Raw genomic sequence first — 16543 nt, forward strand, 5'->3', positions numbered from 1 at the left:
CTGGGTTTCTTTTTTTTTTTTTTTTTAAAGACAGAGTCTCGCTCTGTCGCCCAGGCTGGAGTACAGTGGCCGGATCTCAGCTCACTGCAAGCTCCGCCTCCCGGGTTTACACCATTCTCCTGCCTCAGCCTCCCGAGTAGCTGGGACTACAGGCGCCCGCCACCACACCCGGCTAGTTTTTGGTACTTTTTAGTAGAGACGGGGCTTCACCGTGTTAGCCAGGATGGTCTCGATCTCCTGACCTTGTGATCCACTTGTCTCGGCCTCCCAAAGTGCTGGGATTATAGGCTTGAACCACCATGCCCGGCTTTTTTTTTTTGAGATGGAGTCTCGCTCTGTCACCCAGGCTGGAGTGCAGTGGCACGATCTCAGCTCATGCAACCTCTGCCTCCCGGGTTCAAGCGATTCTCCTGCCTCAGTCTCCTGAGTAGCTGGGACTACAGGCGTGTGCCACCACGCCCGGCTAATTTTTTTGTATTTTTAGTAGAGATGCGGTTTCACCGTATTGTCCAGGCTGGCCCCAAACTCCTGACCTCATGATCCGGCTGACCTGGCCTCCCAAGGTGCTGGGATTACAGGTGTGAGCCATCGCACTCGGCTGAGTTCTGTACTTTTAAGCTTTTCTCTTGACATAAAATTCAGACATGAAATGCAGTTTCCATGCAGTGAGACACACAAACGCCTTTGCTGTGAATCCCCCATTTCGCACATGGGAACAGACGCATTTCCCCAGGCAATTAAATACCAAGGACTTCCTGAGGACACTGAGTGTCCAGGCCACGGGGTTTGTGCTTCAGTGGCTGTGAACACCCACACCCCCGGGTATCCAGGAAGGTGCCCGATGCCCTGGTGGCCAGCTCTGGGCATTAACAGCTTCCTCCCCATTACCAGCAGTTTCCTTCAGTTACTGAGTGGAGAGTTACTGAGTCAGAGGCTGGGGAGTTGAGGTTCCTTGGCAGATGGCTTTCATTTTTACCTCTCCCTACTGCCCTGTCATCCACACAGTCCCAACACACACACACACACACACACACAGACCTGTTTTCTTATCTACTAAACCTCTCTTTTTATTTAATATGGGAGGGAGAAGAACAGTAGAAATAGCTCCTTAAAGCCCCGTTCTACAGGATGTAGTGGGGAAGAGGGAAGCGCTGACGTTAGTCTCTCCCTTCATCCATTTATTTTATAAACTGCCTGCTCTATTTTTATAAACATTTTGTCCTGGATAAACCTTCCCAAAGGCCATAATATACAATGAAGAAAGGCTAACAGAAAGCAAAACACTAAACCCTTCTTCCTGAAAAAAGATACCACATACAAAGTCAAAAGACAAAAGCAGCCTTGGGGGAATGTTTGTGACATGTAAGACAGACTGTGGATCCACAATAAATAAAGAGCTACTACAAGTAAACAAGAAAATGACAAACAGCACAGGAGGAAAATGGTCAGAAGGTTTGTACCAACACAGAAGAGGAATATGAATGGCTAGTAATGTTCAACCTCATTGGTAACCAGGCACAATAAAATAAAAATAGTGAGATCACACAGTAGCAAAGCTATACAGAAACAGGGGGACTCCTCCTATGCTACCAGAGAGTAAAAATCAGCACAGCCCGTTTGGAGAGGGATTGGGTTGAACCTATCAAATGACCTGTTACAGAACATGTACCCTTCAGCCCAGAGATTCATTTCCAGGTACTTAGCCTCCACATGTATGTGAAAACACGCGTGGACAAAGACATTCTTTCAGCTTCATTAGGAGGAGCCGCACAGGCCTGGTTAAGTAACATATGGTGCACCCACATAATGAGATTCCACACAGACTATACACAGAATCACCTCCAAGATGCACTGATAGCAAGCTGCAGAACCATGTACGGTGTGGTCCTAAGACATCAGAAAAACCAGTTCTATCCTCACAAGTACGTGCATGAAATTTATGTATGTATGTATGTATGTATGTATTTCTTTTATTTTATCTTATTTTATTTTATTTTATTTTTCCCAATATGGAGCTTCGCTCTGTCGCCTAGGCTGGAGTGCAATAGTGCAATCTTGGTTCACTGCAACCTCCGCCTCCAGGGTTCAAGCAATTCTCCTGCCTCAGCCTCCCAAGTAGCTGGGATTACAGGCAGGCGCCACCACATCGGCTAATTTTTTATATTTAGTAGAGACGGGGTTTCACATGTTGGCCAGGCTGGTCTCGAACTCCTGACCTTAGGTGATCCACGCACCTCAGCCTCCCAAAGTGCGGGGATTACAGACGCGAGCCACTGTGCCTGCCCTTATTTCTTTATTTTGAGATAGGATTTGCTCTGTTGACCAAGCTGGAGTGCAGTAGCTCGATCTTGGCTTACTGCAGCCTCAATGCCTTGGGCTCAAGCAATCCTCCCATCTCAGCCTCCCAAGTAGCTGGGATCACAAGCATGATACCTACCACGTCCAGGAATTTTTTTTTTTTTTTTGGTGGAGATGGGGGGGGGGTCTCACTGTGTTGCTCAAGCTGGACTCGAACTCCTGGCCTCAAGCAATCCTCCTGCCCTGGCCTCCCAAAGTGCTGGGATTACAGGTATGAGCCACCACACCCGGCCAGGTTTACTCCTTTTCAATGTTGAGGAGTGCTCCGTTGTCTGGATGGAAAAGAGTTTGTTTTTCTATTCATTTTTGAAGAATGTTTGGGTTGTTTCCAGTTTTTGCTGAATAAATACACTGTAAACATTTGTGTGCATTTTGGTTGTTTTTCTGTTTACATCTACAAGGTAAATGTCATTCATTCATTTGTTTTGTAACATCTTTGTTGAGATATATTTACATACCATTCAATTCACTTATTTAGAATGTATACTTTGGGCCAGCGCGGTGGCTCACGCCTCTAATCCCAGCTTTGGGAGGCCGCGGCTGGCGGATCACAAGGTCAAGAGATTGAGACCATCCTGGCCAACATGATGAAACCCTGTCTCTACTAAAAATACAAAAATTAGCTGGGCATGGTGGTGTGCGCCTGTAGTCCCAGTTACTTGGGAGGCTGAGGCAGGAGAATCCCTTGAACCTGGGAGGTGGAGGTTGAAGTGAGCCTAGATAGCGTCACTGCACTCCAGCCTAGTGACAGAGTGATACTCCGTCAAAAAAAAAAAAAAGTATACTTCTTTCAAGTGCTTGGGAGTTGAAAAATAAATTAAATAAATAAATAAAGCATATACTTCAATGATTTTTAACATATCCACAGAGTTGTGCAACCACCACCACAGTCAATATCACATTTTCATCACTCAAAAAGAAACCCAAGGGCAGGCGCAGTGGCTCACACCTGTAATCCCAGCACTTTGGGAGGCTGAGGCGGGAGGATCATCTGAGGTCAGGAGTTCGAGACCAGCCTGGCTAACATGGTGAAACCCTGCCTCTACTAAAAATACAAACAAAAATTAGCCAGGCATGGTGGCAGGCGCCTGTAGCCCCAGCCCGCTCGGGAGGCTGAGGCTGGAGAATGGCCTGAACGCGGGAGGCGGAGCTTGCAGTGAGCCGAGAACAGAGTGAGACTCCGTTGGAAGGAAGGAAGGAGGAGGGAGGGAGGGAGGGAGGGAGGGAGGGAAGGAAGGAAGGAAGGAGGGAGGGAGGGAGGGAGGGAGGGAGGGAAGGGAGGGAGGGAGGGAGGGAAGGGAAGGGAGGAAGGAAGGAGAGAGAGAGAGAGAAAGACAAAGAGAGAAAAACTGTGACAGGGGCCAGGGTGTTCTCAGCTTGCTAAAGGTGCCAGGCATAGGCGTGGCCAGCAGCCCCCACATTCTGCTCTCAGTGGGCATGGGGGGCCCCTTAACTCCAGAGGGCCCTAGAAACACTCAGGGGTGGCTTCTACCATCACAATGGCCAGAAGGCCACTTCTGGCACTTGGTCGGTGGGTCAAAAGTCCAGCCACTCCTGGGGCAGCCTCACAATGAGGGATTGTCCTGGCGCAAATGCCAGCAGTGCTGTTGCCTAGAAACACAAGTCACGAAGCCCAGTGCCTACATTTCCAACAACCACCAGGGAGAGCGGATAAAAATGAGGGTTCTGGAGCTGCCCGCCTGGCTTCAAAACTGGCTCAAAACAAACCTGGTTTGGTCACTGACTAGCTACAGACCTTGGTCAAGTCTTTTTTTTTTTGAGATGGAGTCTCGCTCTGTTGCCCAGGCTGGAATGTAGTGGTGCAATCTCGGCTCACTGCAACCTTCACCTCCCAGGTTTAAGTGATTCTCCTGCCTCAGCCTCCCAAGTAGCTGGGACTACAAGTGCATGCCACCACGCCCAGCTAATTTGTTTTTTTTTTGAGATGGAGTCTCACTCTGTCGCCCTGGCTGGAGTGCAGTAGCGCAACCTCAGCTCACTGCAAGCTCTGCCTCCGGGTTCACACCATTCTCCGGCCTCAGCCTCCCGAGTAGCTGGGACTACAGGTGCCTGCCACCACGACCGGCTAATTTTTTGTATTTTTAGTAGAGATAGGGTTTCACCGTGGTCTCTCTCCCCTGACCTCATGATCTGCCTGCCTCGGCCTCCCGAAGTGCTGGGATTACAGGCGTGAGCCACAGCGCCCAGCCTAATTTTTATATTTTTAGTAGAGACAGGATTTCACCATGTTGGCCAGGATGATCTCAATCTCCTGACCTCGTGATTCGCCCGCCTCGGCCTCCCAAAGTGTTGGGATTACAGGTGTGAGCCACAGCGCCCGGCCCAATTTTTGTATTTTTAGTAGAGACAGGGTTTCACCATGTTGGCCAGGATGGTCTCGATCTCCTGACCTCGTGATCCACCCGCCTCAGCCTCCCAAAGTGCTGGGATTACAGGCGTGAGCCACAGCGCCCGGCCTGGTCATCTTTTAATGTTCTTGGGCTTGATGATCTCACTTGGAAAATGGAGATAATAACAGTCCCGTCCTTGGCTGGATGGGATGGCTCATGCTTGTAATCCCAACACTTTGGGAGGCCAAGGCAGGAAGATCGCTTGAGCCAGGAGTTCCAGACTAGCCTGGGCAACAGGGAGAGCCCTCGTCTCAGGACGAGGCAGGCTGATCACCTGAGGTCAGGAGTTTGAGACCAGCCTGGCCAACATGGTGAAACCTTATCTCTACTAAAAATACAAAAAATTATCTGGGCATGGTGGCACACGCCTGTAATCTCAGCTACTTGGGAGGCTGAGGCGGGAGAATCACTTGAAACTGGGAGGCGGAGGTTACAGTGAGCCAAGCTAGCGCCATTGCACTCTAGCCTGGGCAAAAAGAGTGAAACTCCGTCTCAAAAAAGAAAAATTAACCAGGCGTGGTGGTACACATCTGTAGTCCCAGCTACTTGGGAGGCTGAGGTGGGAGGATCAACTGCGCCCAGGAGGTCAAGGTTGTAGTGACCCACGGTCCTGCCACTGCACTCCAGTCTGAGCAATAGAGTGAGACCATGTCTCAAAAAAAAAAAAAAAAAAGTCCCACGCTCATCATCTAGTGAGCTTTAAGTAAGGTAAGACACGTCAATTATTAGAACAATGCCTGGGAGAGGGTGAGTGCCATTCAGCACTAGCTGAGGATTGTTATTTTAGTCACAAGTGCCTGGAATCTAAACCTATCACCCCTTCTAGCCTGGGGGCCCTTGGTGGGCAGGAGCAGGTCTGAAGAGCACCCGGGTGTCTCACCTTGCTCAGCACAATGAGGGGTGTTTGTTGACTGACTGACAGACTGAAGGCAGGGCATCCTGGGTATCTGGTTCCCAGGGGAGACAGGCAAGGGCTCAAAGACGGCAAGGCCAGGCAGGACCACAGGTTTATTGGGGGCTCCACGCACACACGCTCATGGCGTCACACGACAGCAGCACGGTTACTCGGGACACACACAGTGGCCTCCGCCCACAGCCAGGGCCCAGAGGCAGTGGGGTGCAGTCTCCTCCCTTGCGGCCCAGACCCAGCTGGGTCCCTTCCTCCTGGGCGGCTGAGGGAGGGACTGCTGGGTTGGCGACGGGCCTGGAAAGGGGAAGCGAGCAGGTGAGTCCAGGAGGGGCCGGGGCCGGGGCCGGGGCCGGGGCCGGGGTGGGGCTCGCCTGCCCTCACTCCAGGGACTGTAGCATCAGCAGCTGTTTCAGCACCTTCGTCTGGCTGGTCTCTCGGATTTCACCGGCCAGGAACATCTCGTCCACGACCGTGTAAACCTGTGTGAGGGGAGACCCTGGGGTGAGAGGAGGCCCTCTGGGATGCTGGCCCGGACCCTGGAAGCTGGGGCTCTGATGCCCCTCGAGCCGGGACACAGACCTCAGCAGAGGCTCTGGGTGGCTAGTGCACCACGGGTCCCCCTCTGTCCCCCTCTGTCCCCCTCCTCCGGGTCCTTCAGCCTCCTCTTCACCAGGAGCCTACCTTGTAGAAATTGAACACCAGGTCCAGTTCACAGACATTGTGGAAATATTCGTTTAAGACCTGGGAGAGGAAGGCAGAGATGGTAAGAGATGGGCAGGGAGAGAGCCACACATGCACAAGGATGAGAACAAGGTCATCAGAAAGAGAGAGCGAAAACAAGAGACCAAGGGGGAGGCAGGGGAGAGAGAGACAGTGATAGGGAGAGAGGCAAGGACACACACAGAGAGAAACAAAAGCCAAGATCGATGCAAAGAGATGGTAAAAGGTCAGGTGCGGTGGCTCACACCTGTAATCCTAGCACTTTGGGAGGCTAAGGCAGAAGGATCACTTGAGGTTAGGAGTACAAGACCAGCCTGGTCAACATGGTGAAACCCCATCTCTACTAAAAATACAAAAATTAGCTGGGCATAGTGGCACGCGCCTGTAATCCCAGCTACTTAGGAGGCTGAGGCAGGAGAATCACTTTAACCTGGGAGGTGGAGGCTGCAATGAGCCAAGATTGCACCACCGCCCTCCAGCCTGGGTGACAGAGCAAGACTCCGTCTCAAAAAAAAAAGAAAGAAAAGAAATGGAGAGAGTCCCAGCCACCGCAGAGGGGAAGACTCAGGAGGGACCAGGGCGGGTTCCCAATCCTCGGGGGCCACGCCAGGACTGCCCGCCTGCCTCCCCACCTCACCTCCCCCTCCCGCCATACCTCCACGAAGTTGTGAATGGCCTCCAGGTAAGCCAGGTTGTTGTCATTGACGTCCACACAGATGCAGAAGTAGAGGCCAGCATAGCGGCGGTAGATGATCTTAAAGTTCCGGAACTGCAGAACAGAGAGGCTGTCAGCAACGCAGCTTGCCGGGACCCAACGTGCCAGATACGGTGGGGCCAAAACATTCAGTCCTTCACTCCACGCGTGGTCCCAAGGCCCAGCTCTGCGCCTGGCCCTGTGCTGGGGTCACAGCAGTGACCGAGACAGCCCTAACCCTGCTTGCGGTACAGTGGGGGCAGGCATCCCCAGAGTGGACAGGACTGGGCTGTGAGAACCCAAAGAGGGGGCCTAACTCCCTCTGATCCTGGGGAGTCAGGGGGGGCTTCCTGGAGGAGCAGGTATCGGAGCTGAGACCTGGAGGATAGGCAGGAATGTTCCAAGCAGATAGCAAAAGCCCAGGGCTGGGCGGGAGCCTGACATGTTCACCAGCATCCATGCAACCTTGCCGCTCCTTTCTGTGACTTCCTGCTACCTCTGGAGACAGTCACGTTCCTTAGCCTGGAATTAATTAACTCAATTATTTAACAAATACTTCCTGAGCAGCTACTCTATGCCAGGCCTGTGATAGGCAGTGCGGGGAGGAGGGTCACCACTGTCACCAAGACGATCCTGGGTCCTTGTCCTGCCCTCACTGAAATGTGGTATATACAGTTAGCATAGTAACACAGACACACACCGTGAACAAATATGCCAGGATCAGGGACACGGATTCTAATTTTATGCGTGTGTTAAGTAGATAGAGACAGATACATCTATATGCATACTGGGTTGCAAAGTACAATGTCTTTGGCCAAAACCTGAAAATCCCAGTTCAGTTCTATATGTTCTCAATGTGAGGTCCATTACCAAAAAAAAAAAAAAAAAAAAAAAAATCCCAGCACTCCAGGAGGCCGAGCGAGAGGATCACTTGAGCCCAGGAGTTTCAGGCCAGCTTGGGCAACATGGTGAAACCCCGTCTATACAAAAATATAAAAAGTAGCTGGGTATGGTGGCGTGTACCTGCGGTCCCAGCTACTCAGGAGGCTGAGGTGGGAGGATGACCTGAGCCTGGAAGGTCAAGGCTGCTGTGAGCCATGTTCACATCCCTGTGCTCCAGCCTGGGAGGCAGATACCCTGTCTCAAAAAACACACAAAAACAGCAGCTGCAGGTCTGGGGTGTGCGTGTGGCGCCACCAGCTGGCAGCTATGAGTGCCAGCATCAGTCCTCGGCTTTCTTTTTTTTTTGAGTCTTGCTCTGACGCCAGGCTGGAGTGCGTGGTGCGATCTCGGCACACTGCAATCTCCACCACTGGGTTCAAGCGATTCTCCTGCCTCACTCTCCCAAGTAGCTGGGATTACAGGTGTGCCACCACACCCAGCTAATAGCTTTTTACTCATTTTTTCAGCTCAATCTCTTGTTCATTGCTATACTCCAAGCATGTTTTCAGGGATTTTTTGGTTTTTTTTTGAGACAGAGTCTCACTCTGTTGCCCAAGCCGGAGTGCAGTGGCACGATCTCAGCCCACTGCAACCTCCGCCTCCCAGGTTCAAGCAATTCTCCGACCTCAGCCTCCTGAGTAGCTAGGAATACAGGTGTGCACCACCATGCCTGGCTAATTTTTGTATTTTCAATAGAGATGGGGTTTTACCATGTTCGCCAGACTGGTCTCCAACTCCTGACCTCAGATGATCCACATGCCTCTGCCTCCCAAAGGGCTGGGATTACAGGCGTGAGCCACCGCGCCTGGCCTGAGTCCGTTCTTCTGGTGTGATTACGGTAAGGCCTACATATAACCCATAGGTAAATGACCTGACACTGATCAGCAGTGCTCCTCTCTTCTTGCAATCCAGCTTTTCTGACTCTCACCCTCCTCTGCCTCCAGCTACTGCTCCATCTTTCCAGCCTCCCCTTCCTGTTTTAAATTTCGAGGCTTCTCAGGGATCTGCTGCAGACCCCCGTATCTCCTCCAGCTATATTCTCTCACAGAAGCACATTCTCTCATCCTGCAGGCTGGGGCAGGTGTCCCCTCTGAACACCCCACGCCACTGCCCCACCCCTGCCCCGCCCCAGCCTGACCACTGCCAGTCGTCACTGTATGGGGATGGGTCTGTCTCCCCATTGGACTGTGAAGGAAGCTGGAGCTGTCACACTGTGTCCTCCGTGCCGCCCTGCGAAGGGCTGACACAGGATAATGGCCCCCAAAGACGTCCACATCCTAATCCCAGACCCTGTGAATATGGGACCTTATATGGCAAAAGGGACTCTGCAGTCCCTTAACTTGTGATGAAGTTAAGAAGCATGAGATGGGGCGATAATCCCAGATGGTTCAGGCGGGAGCAATGTCATCACAGGGCTGCTAATAAGGGAAAGTGGGAGGCGGGACAGTGCGAGTGAGAGAGAGATTGGAAGATGGCCAGGTGCCCGGCCTCACGCCTATCATCCCAGCACTTTCGGAGGCCAAGGCTTGAGCTCAGGAGTTCAAGGGCAGTCTAGGCAACATATCAAGACCCCATCTCCATAAAACATACAAAAAATTAGTTGGGCGTGGTGGAAGGTACCTGTAGTCCCAGCTACTCAGGAGTCTGAGATGGGAGGATCCCTTGAGCCTGGGAGGCGGAGGCTGCAGTGAGCTATGATTGCACCGCTGCACTCCAGCCTGGGATACAGAGTGAGACTCTGTCTCAAATAATAATAATAATAACAAGAGGGATAGCCCGCATCTTCCAGCTGCCTACTCCTCCCTTTGATCTTCACTCACAAGTCCCCTCCAGGAAGCCCTCCAGACCCCCAGGCTGGGTCAGGTGCCCTCCCCCAACCAGGCTCCTGGATCCCAGCCCAGGCCACTCTGGTTGTCACTGTCTACGGACACGCTTGTGTTCCCTCCTGGGCTGTGAGTCCCAAGAAAGCAGCACAAGGCTGTCTCAGCGGCCGCTGTGAACCCAGCACTGGGCTGATCACGAGGAGGCAGGCAGAAACATTGGGTGAACACATGCACAAAGGAACAGCTGAATGAATGGGCAGACCTGGATCCTGGAGGCACGGAGGAACTCAAGAGCTGAGCGTCAGCCTCCTCTGTCACATTCTCATCTGCCCAGCCGGCCTTTCTGGCTGCTCCTGTATCACTGGGCCTCACTGACCCCTCCTGGGCCCCAGCCCTCAGCACAGGACCGGCCACTACACCAGCAGCAAGGCGCCCACACAGCCAGAACACCCGACACCCAGTTCCTCTCCCCCTTCCCATCTGCTGCTCTTGTGAGAACACCAGTGGCCTCCTCCTGGAGAGGCAGGTCCAACCCTTTCCCCCTCTGGGCTTCTGGGACACCCAGTCTCTTGGTTCTCCTCTCCCTCCTCGTCTCCCTGACTGCAGATGTGGCCCTCTGGTGCTCTCCTCAGTCTATCCTCACTTCCCTGGTGAGTTCCTTGGCCTCGGTGTCCCTCTTCGTGCAGAAATGCTGTTTCCATATCCTACTCAGCTCTCTCCAAGAACCCTGACTCATTACTTCTTCCTGGACATCTCTGCTGGGATGTGGACGATACTCAGGGCCTGACCCCCAACACCTCCCTCCTGATCTTCACCTCCACCTGCCCTTCCCATCTGCCCATCTCAGATAATGACATCCTACCCAGGGGCTCAAGTGGGAAACCTAACTGTCGTCCTGGCTCTGCCTTCTCTCACATTCCATGTCCAGTTCTTGGCCATTCAGCTGGGTCCACCTCCAAAACGCTCCTGGCCACCCCGACAGCTTCCATGCTGGTCCAGTCACCAGCATCCCCCACCTGGACGACTGCAGCCACCTCTCTCCGAGCAGTCTCCTGCTCTGCTCTTGCCCTATAGGGCAGCCTCAAGTTGGCCCATGGCCCTGCTCTGCTCAAAAACCTCCGTGGTTCAAGACCAGCCTGGACAACATAGCAAGACCACATCTCTACAAAAAATTTAAAAATTAGCCAGGCACGGTTGCTCATGGTTGCAATCCTAGCACTTTGGAAAGCCACAGTGGGCGGACTGCTTGAGCTCAGGAGTTCGAGACCAGCCTGGGCAACATGGAGAAACCCTGTCTCTACCAAAAATATAAAAACTAGCAGGGCGTTGGTGGCACATGCCAATGGTCTCAGTTACTTGGGAGGCTGAGGTGGGAGAATCGCTTGAGCCGAGAGGCGGAGGTTGCAGTGAGCTGAGATCGCGCCACTGCACTCCAGCCTAGGTGACAGAGTGAGAACCCATCTCAAAAGAAAAAAAAAAAAATTTAAAATTAGATGGGCATGGAGGTGCATGCCTGTAGTCCCAGCCACTTGGAAAGCTGAGGCAGGAGGCTTGCTTGAGCCTGGGAGGGTAGAGTGAGCTGTAATTGTACCACTGTACTCCAGCCTGGGAGACAGAGCAAGACCGTGTCACTAAAAAACACCAAAAAACAAAATCAACCTTTCTACGGCTCCCATCTGAGTCAGAGTAAGAGCCCAAGTCTTCCCTGCAACCCTGCACCAACAGATTACCCTGTTATCTTCTCTCTTCCATCTCTTCCCCTTCCTCGCTGGCATTCCTGCTATCCCTGGAACGCCCTAAGCATTCTCCTGCCTCGGGGACTTTGTACTTGCTGTTCCCTTGGCTTGAAATGTTCCTCTCAGACACTGCTTCCTTCCTCCCTCTTAAGTCCTTCAGGTCTTGGTCCAGTGTCACCTTTTCAGCAATGCCATCCTGACCAAACCACTGAAATCTGCACCCGGGCTGGGCGCAGTGGCTCATGCCTGTAATCCCAGCACTTTGGGAGGCCCAGGCAGGCAGGTCACTTGAGCTCAAGAGTTTGAGACCAGCCTGGGCAACATGGTAAGACCCTGTTGCTACCAAAAATACAAATATTAGCTGGGCTTGGTAGAGCACAAGCCTGTAGTCCCAGCTACTCAAGAGGCTGAGGTGGGAGGACGGCTTAAACCCAGGAAGTTTTTTTTTTTTTTTTTTTTTTTTTGAGATGGAGTCTCACGCTGTTGCCCAGGCTGGAGTGCAGTGGCTCGATCTCGGCTCACTGCAAGCTCCGCCTCCCGGGTTCCCGCCATTCTCCTGCCTCAGCCTCCTGAGTAGCTGGGACTACAGGCGCCCGCCACCGCGCCCGGCTAATTTTTTGTATTTTTAGTAGAGACGGGGTTTCACTGTGGTCTCGATCTCCTGACCTTGTGATCCGCCCGCCTCGGCCTCCCAAAGTGCTGGGATTACAGGCTTGAGCCACCGCGCCCGGCCAAACCCAGGAAGTTAAGGCTGCTGTGAGCCATGTTCGTGCCACTGCACTGCCGCTTGGGTGATAGAATGAGTCCCTGTTTCAAAAAAAAATTTTTTAAAGAGGGCTGGGCGCAGTGGCTCACACCTGTAATCCCAGCACTTTGGGAGGCCAAGGTGGGTGGATCACTTGAGATCAGGAGTTCAAGACCCGCCTGGCCAACATGGTGAAACTCCATCTCTACTAAAAATACAAAAATTAGCAGGGCGTGGTGGCAAGCACCTGTAATCTCAGCTACTAGGGAGGCTGAGGCAGAGAATAGCTTGAACCCTAGAGGAGATTGCAGTGAGCCAAGATTGCCCCCATTGCACTCTCCAGCCTGGGTGACTGAGACAGACTCCATCTCAAAAAAAAAAAAAAAAAAAAAAAAAAAAAGGCCAGGCACAGTGGCTCATGCCTGTAATCCCGGCACTTTGGGAGGCCGAGGAGGGTGGATCACGAGGTCAGGAGTTCGAGACCAGCCTGGCCAATATGGTGAAACCCCGTCTCTACTAAAAATACAAAATTAGCCGGGCGTGGTGGTGGGCGCCTGTAATCCCAGCTACTTGGAAGTAGGCAGAATTGCTTGAACCTGGGAGGCGGAGGTTGCAGTGAGCTGAGATCACACCACTGCATTCCAGCCTGGACAACAGTGTGAGACTCTGTCTCAAAAAAAAATTAATTAATTAATAAAATAACATGAAATAAAAAATAAAGATGAGGTTTTGCTACATTGCCCAGGCTGGTCTTGAACACCTGGGCTCAAGCGATCCTCCCACCTCAGCTTCCCAAAGTGCTGGGATTACAGGCATGAGCCACTGCACCTGGCCTATTCTCTCTACTTTTCTGTGTTTGAACATTCTATAGGAAGTCTGAAAAAGGCACCAGCAAAAAAAAAAATTATTTGGCCAAAAAAAAAAAAAAAAAAATTCTTTTTTAATCTTAGGTAAAAAAAAGTTAATAATAATAGTACAAAACAAAAAGGCAAAATATTAATACTGATTAAATTTGGGTAGTAGGTATATGAATCTCCAATACTTTTCTTTCATTGTACTAATCTATATGTTTATGATTTTTCACAATGAAGAGTACAAAGGAAGGGAAGAAGCAAGCAAGCTCAAAGCAGGTTGAGTGAATGAATATAGGATGGATAGAGGGTCCAAGGGGGTTCTTGCAACTAGAGGCTGGGCAGGGAGTGGGGAAGTAGGGCATGAGGAAGCAGCGGGGTGCAGGAGGCATGAAACAGGCATCACCTCCACAAAGTTGGTGTGTTTGGCGTCTCGGACGGTGACCACGGCGTGCACCTCCTCAATCAGCTTCTGTTTCTCATCATCATCAAACTGCATGTACCACTTGGCCAGGCGCGTCTTGCCTGCCCGGTTCTGGATGAGGATAAAGCGGATCTGGGGAGAGCAGGAGAAGGAGGAAGTGAGAGAGGCAGGGAGGGCGGGTTGGGCGCTGCCCAACGACCCCACCCATCCACCCAGAGGAGAGATAGGGCTCAGGGCCTCCCTGCTGTCTGACTTCCAGGAGTCTCGGCTGCTCCCCAGACCCAAGCCAGGCCAGCCTGGCCACATGCTCCATCCCTGGTCCCTCCAGCACCCCTGTGAAGTGACTTCCCTTCCACAAGTCAACTCAGGAGTCAGCTCCGAGTCCCAGGCTCCACCACCTCTTGTCTCTCTCTCTTTTTTTTTGTAGAGACAGAGTCTTGCTATGTTGCCCCGGCTGGTCTTAAACTCCTGGGCTCAAGCAATTCTCCCACGTCAGCCTCCCAAAGTGCTAGGATTACAGGCACGAGCCACCGTGCCCAGCCTTGTCTGCCTCTCTAGGCCTCAGTTTCCTCACCAGCAAAACAAGTCTCCCAAGAAGATTCATCTCGCCAGGGTGGTTTTTCATTATTGTTTTTTGTTATTTTTAAATGTTTAGTGTTTCATTCTGTCACCCAGGCTGGAGTGCAATGGTGCAATCTTGGCTCACTGTAACCTCCACCTCCTGGGTTGAAGCAATTCTCCTGCCTCAGTGTCCTGAGTAGCTGGGATTACCGGCACCTGCCACCACACCTGGCTAATTTTTGTATTTTTGGTAGAGACGGGGTTTCACCATGTTGGCCAGGCTAGTCTCGAACTCCTGACCTCAGGTGATCCACCCGCCTCTGCCTCCCAAAGTGTGGGGTTATAGGCATGGGCCACCATGCCCAGCCAACCAGGGTTTTTTTAAAGGTTAAAAAAAAGTTTATAAACTTAGTCCAGTGGCTAGGAGGTGGTAGATACTCAAATGTTTGAGGTTCAGACTCCTTTGGGCTAAGTCTCAGCTCTGCCACTTCTTTTTTTCTCTTTGCTTACTAACTTTTTATAAAATTGAAATGTAATTCACACACTATAAAATCCATCCACTTAAAATGTAGACAGTTAAAATGGGTTTTGGTATATTCTCTTAGTATATATTCACAGTTGTGTAAAAATCACCACTATCTTTTTTTTTTTTTTTTGAGACAGAGTCTCACTCTGTCGCCTAGGCTAGACTGCAATGACACTGTCTCAGCTCACTGCAACCTCTGCCTCCCAGGTTCAAGCGATTCTCCTGCCTCAGCCTCCTAAGTACCTGGGATTACAGGCGCCCGCCACCATGCCCGGCTAATTTTTGTATTTTTAGTAGAGATGGGGTTTCACTATGTTGGTCAGGCTGGTCTCGAACTCCTGACTTTGTGATCTGCCCGCCTCAGCTTCCCAAAATGCTGGGATTACAGGCATGAGCCACTGTGCCCGGCCTTTTCTCTTTTCTTTTCTTCTTTTTTTTTTTTTGAGACAGAATCTCACTCTGTCACCTAGGCCAGTGGCACAGTCTCGGCTTACTGCAGCCTCTGCCTCCCGGGTTCAAGTGATCCTCCTGCCTCAGGCTCCCAAGTAGCTGGGATTACAGGCGTCCACCACCACGCCTGGCTAATTTTTGTATTTTTAGTAGAGAGGGGGGTCTTACCATGTTGACCAGGCTGGTCTCGAACTCCTGACCTCATGTGACCAGCCTGCCTCAGCCTCCCAAAGTGCTGAGATTACAGGCATGAGTCACCACCCCAGCCTGAGAGTCTTCTCTTAGGAAAGAGTCCACTCTCTTTCCTAAGCCTCATTTTCCACACACTCTATCCTCCCTCCCCCAACCAACCAAACTGGACTGCAACAGGATGTTACACTCTCCTTCCAAGAACTCCTTCTGCTGAGCCAGGGAAAACCACTTCCTAGCAGGGGAGGGGTCCCGGGCAGGAAGGGACGTTGGGGGACCTACACCAGGCAGCCACAGCCTAGGAGCCAAGCCCGAGACATATGCACAGAGTTAGGAGAACTAGAAGCAAACCCACAGAGTTGACAAAACGCTCTGCCTCTTGCTCCCAAATTCTCTCGTATACCTTTCCCTGTGTTCTTCCCAATCGGAATCTCAAGTCCCCTCCGTCCTGAATCCCTGCATCCTCACGCCTCTACCGTCCCCCCTAGATGCCCCCCAACCTTCCCTGTCTCCAATCCCCCTCATCTGGAGTTGTTCCCTTTTGACCTCCACTTTCTCGGTCTTAGTTCCCCTCCTTGGGGCCTCAATGGGCTTTTTATTGGTGACATCCCTTGCTCCACTCCCAGGTTTCCTCCCTTCTTCAAAAGGTCACATTTTGCCTCCAAGGACCCTGTTCCCGGAGGAGACTCCGCCCCGACTCTGACACCCTTTCCCATTCGTTTTCTTTCCCAACTTCCAGCCCGAGGAACCCTTTCCTAGATCCAAAGCCCCAACCTGGGGGATAGGGGCACTCCTAAATCCAATGTTCAGTCTTTGCCCCAACAAAGATTCCTCCCCAGATCTCACACTTTCAAGCCCCACAAGATCTCTCTTTTTGGAAAGACCTATTCAATTGCTATTCAATTGCTCCCCATTCATTCCGAGTGTCTATCTTATCTCCAGGCCCTCTCTCCTTTTACAGAGCTCTCCCAGACGCTTAAGTCTCATTCCCGACAGTTGCCTCCTTTTGGTTTCCTGTGCCAGGTCTCTTCTCCTTGAGATGATCCCTCTCTCATAGGCAGTCTCCTGCCCCTGTTTCAACATCCCCTCTCCACCTGCAATCAGATCCTTGTCTCTAGAGACTCCTCCCACCAAGAAAACCTCCCTCCCCTTTTCCAAGGTCTCGCGTTCTTGTCCCAGCGCTCCCGCCACACTTCCAGAGCG

The 16543-nt window shown here is 51.8% G+C and overlaps 2 protein-coding genes across 4 annotated transcripts in view; one reads left to right on the plus strand and one right to left on the minus strand.

Annotated features, from left to right (window-relative positions):
• SAE1 (SUMO1 activating enzyme subunit 1) overlaps positions 1-16543 on the plus strand; it is a 549006-nt gene that overhangs the window by 151876 nt on the left and 380587 nt on the right. The gene's annotated exons all lie outside the window — the stretch shown is intronic.
• AP2S1 (adaptor related protein complex 2 subunit sigma 1) overlaps positions 5759-16543 on the minus strand; it is a 400774-nt gene continuing 389989 nt past the window's right edge. For all 3 annotated transcript variants that reach the window (XM_050772345.1, XM_050772346.1, XM_050772344.1), the window contains exons 3-6: positions 13597-13746; positions 7055-7168; positions 6361-6420; positions 5759-6158 (exon numbers count right to left, since the gene is read on the minus strand). In XM_050772345.1, the coding sequence (XP_050628302.1) occupies positions 6057-6158; positions 6361-6420; positions 7055-7168; positions 13597-13746 (426 nt within the window). In that variant the 3' untranslated portion in view covers positions 5759-6056. The remainder of the gene's footprint in view (positions 6159-6360; positions 6421-7054; positions 7169-13596; positions 13747-16543) is intronic.

This window comes from Macaca thibetana, chromosome 19 (assembly GCF_024542745.1).
Source record: "Macaca thibetana thibetana isolate TM-01 chromosome 19, ASM2454274v1, whole genome shotgun sequence".
Classification (NCBI taxonomy): Eukaryota; Metazoa; Chordata; class Mammalia; order Primates; family Cercopithecidae; genus Macaca; species Macaca thibetana.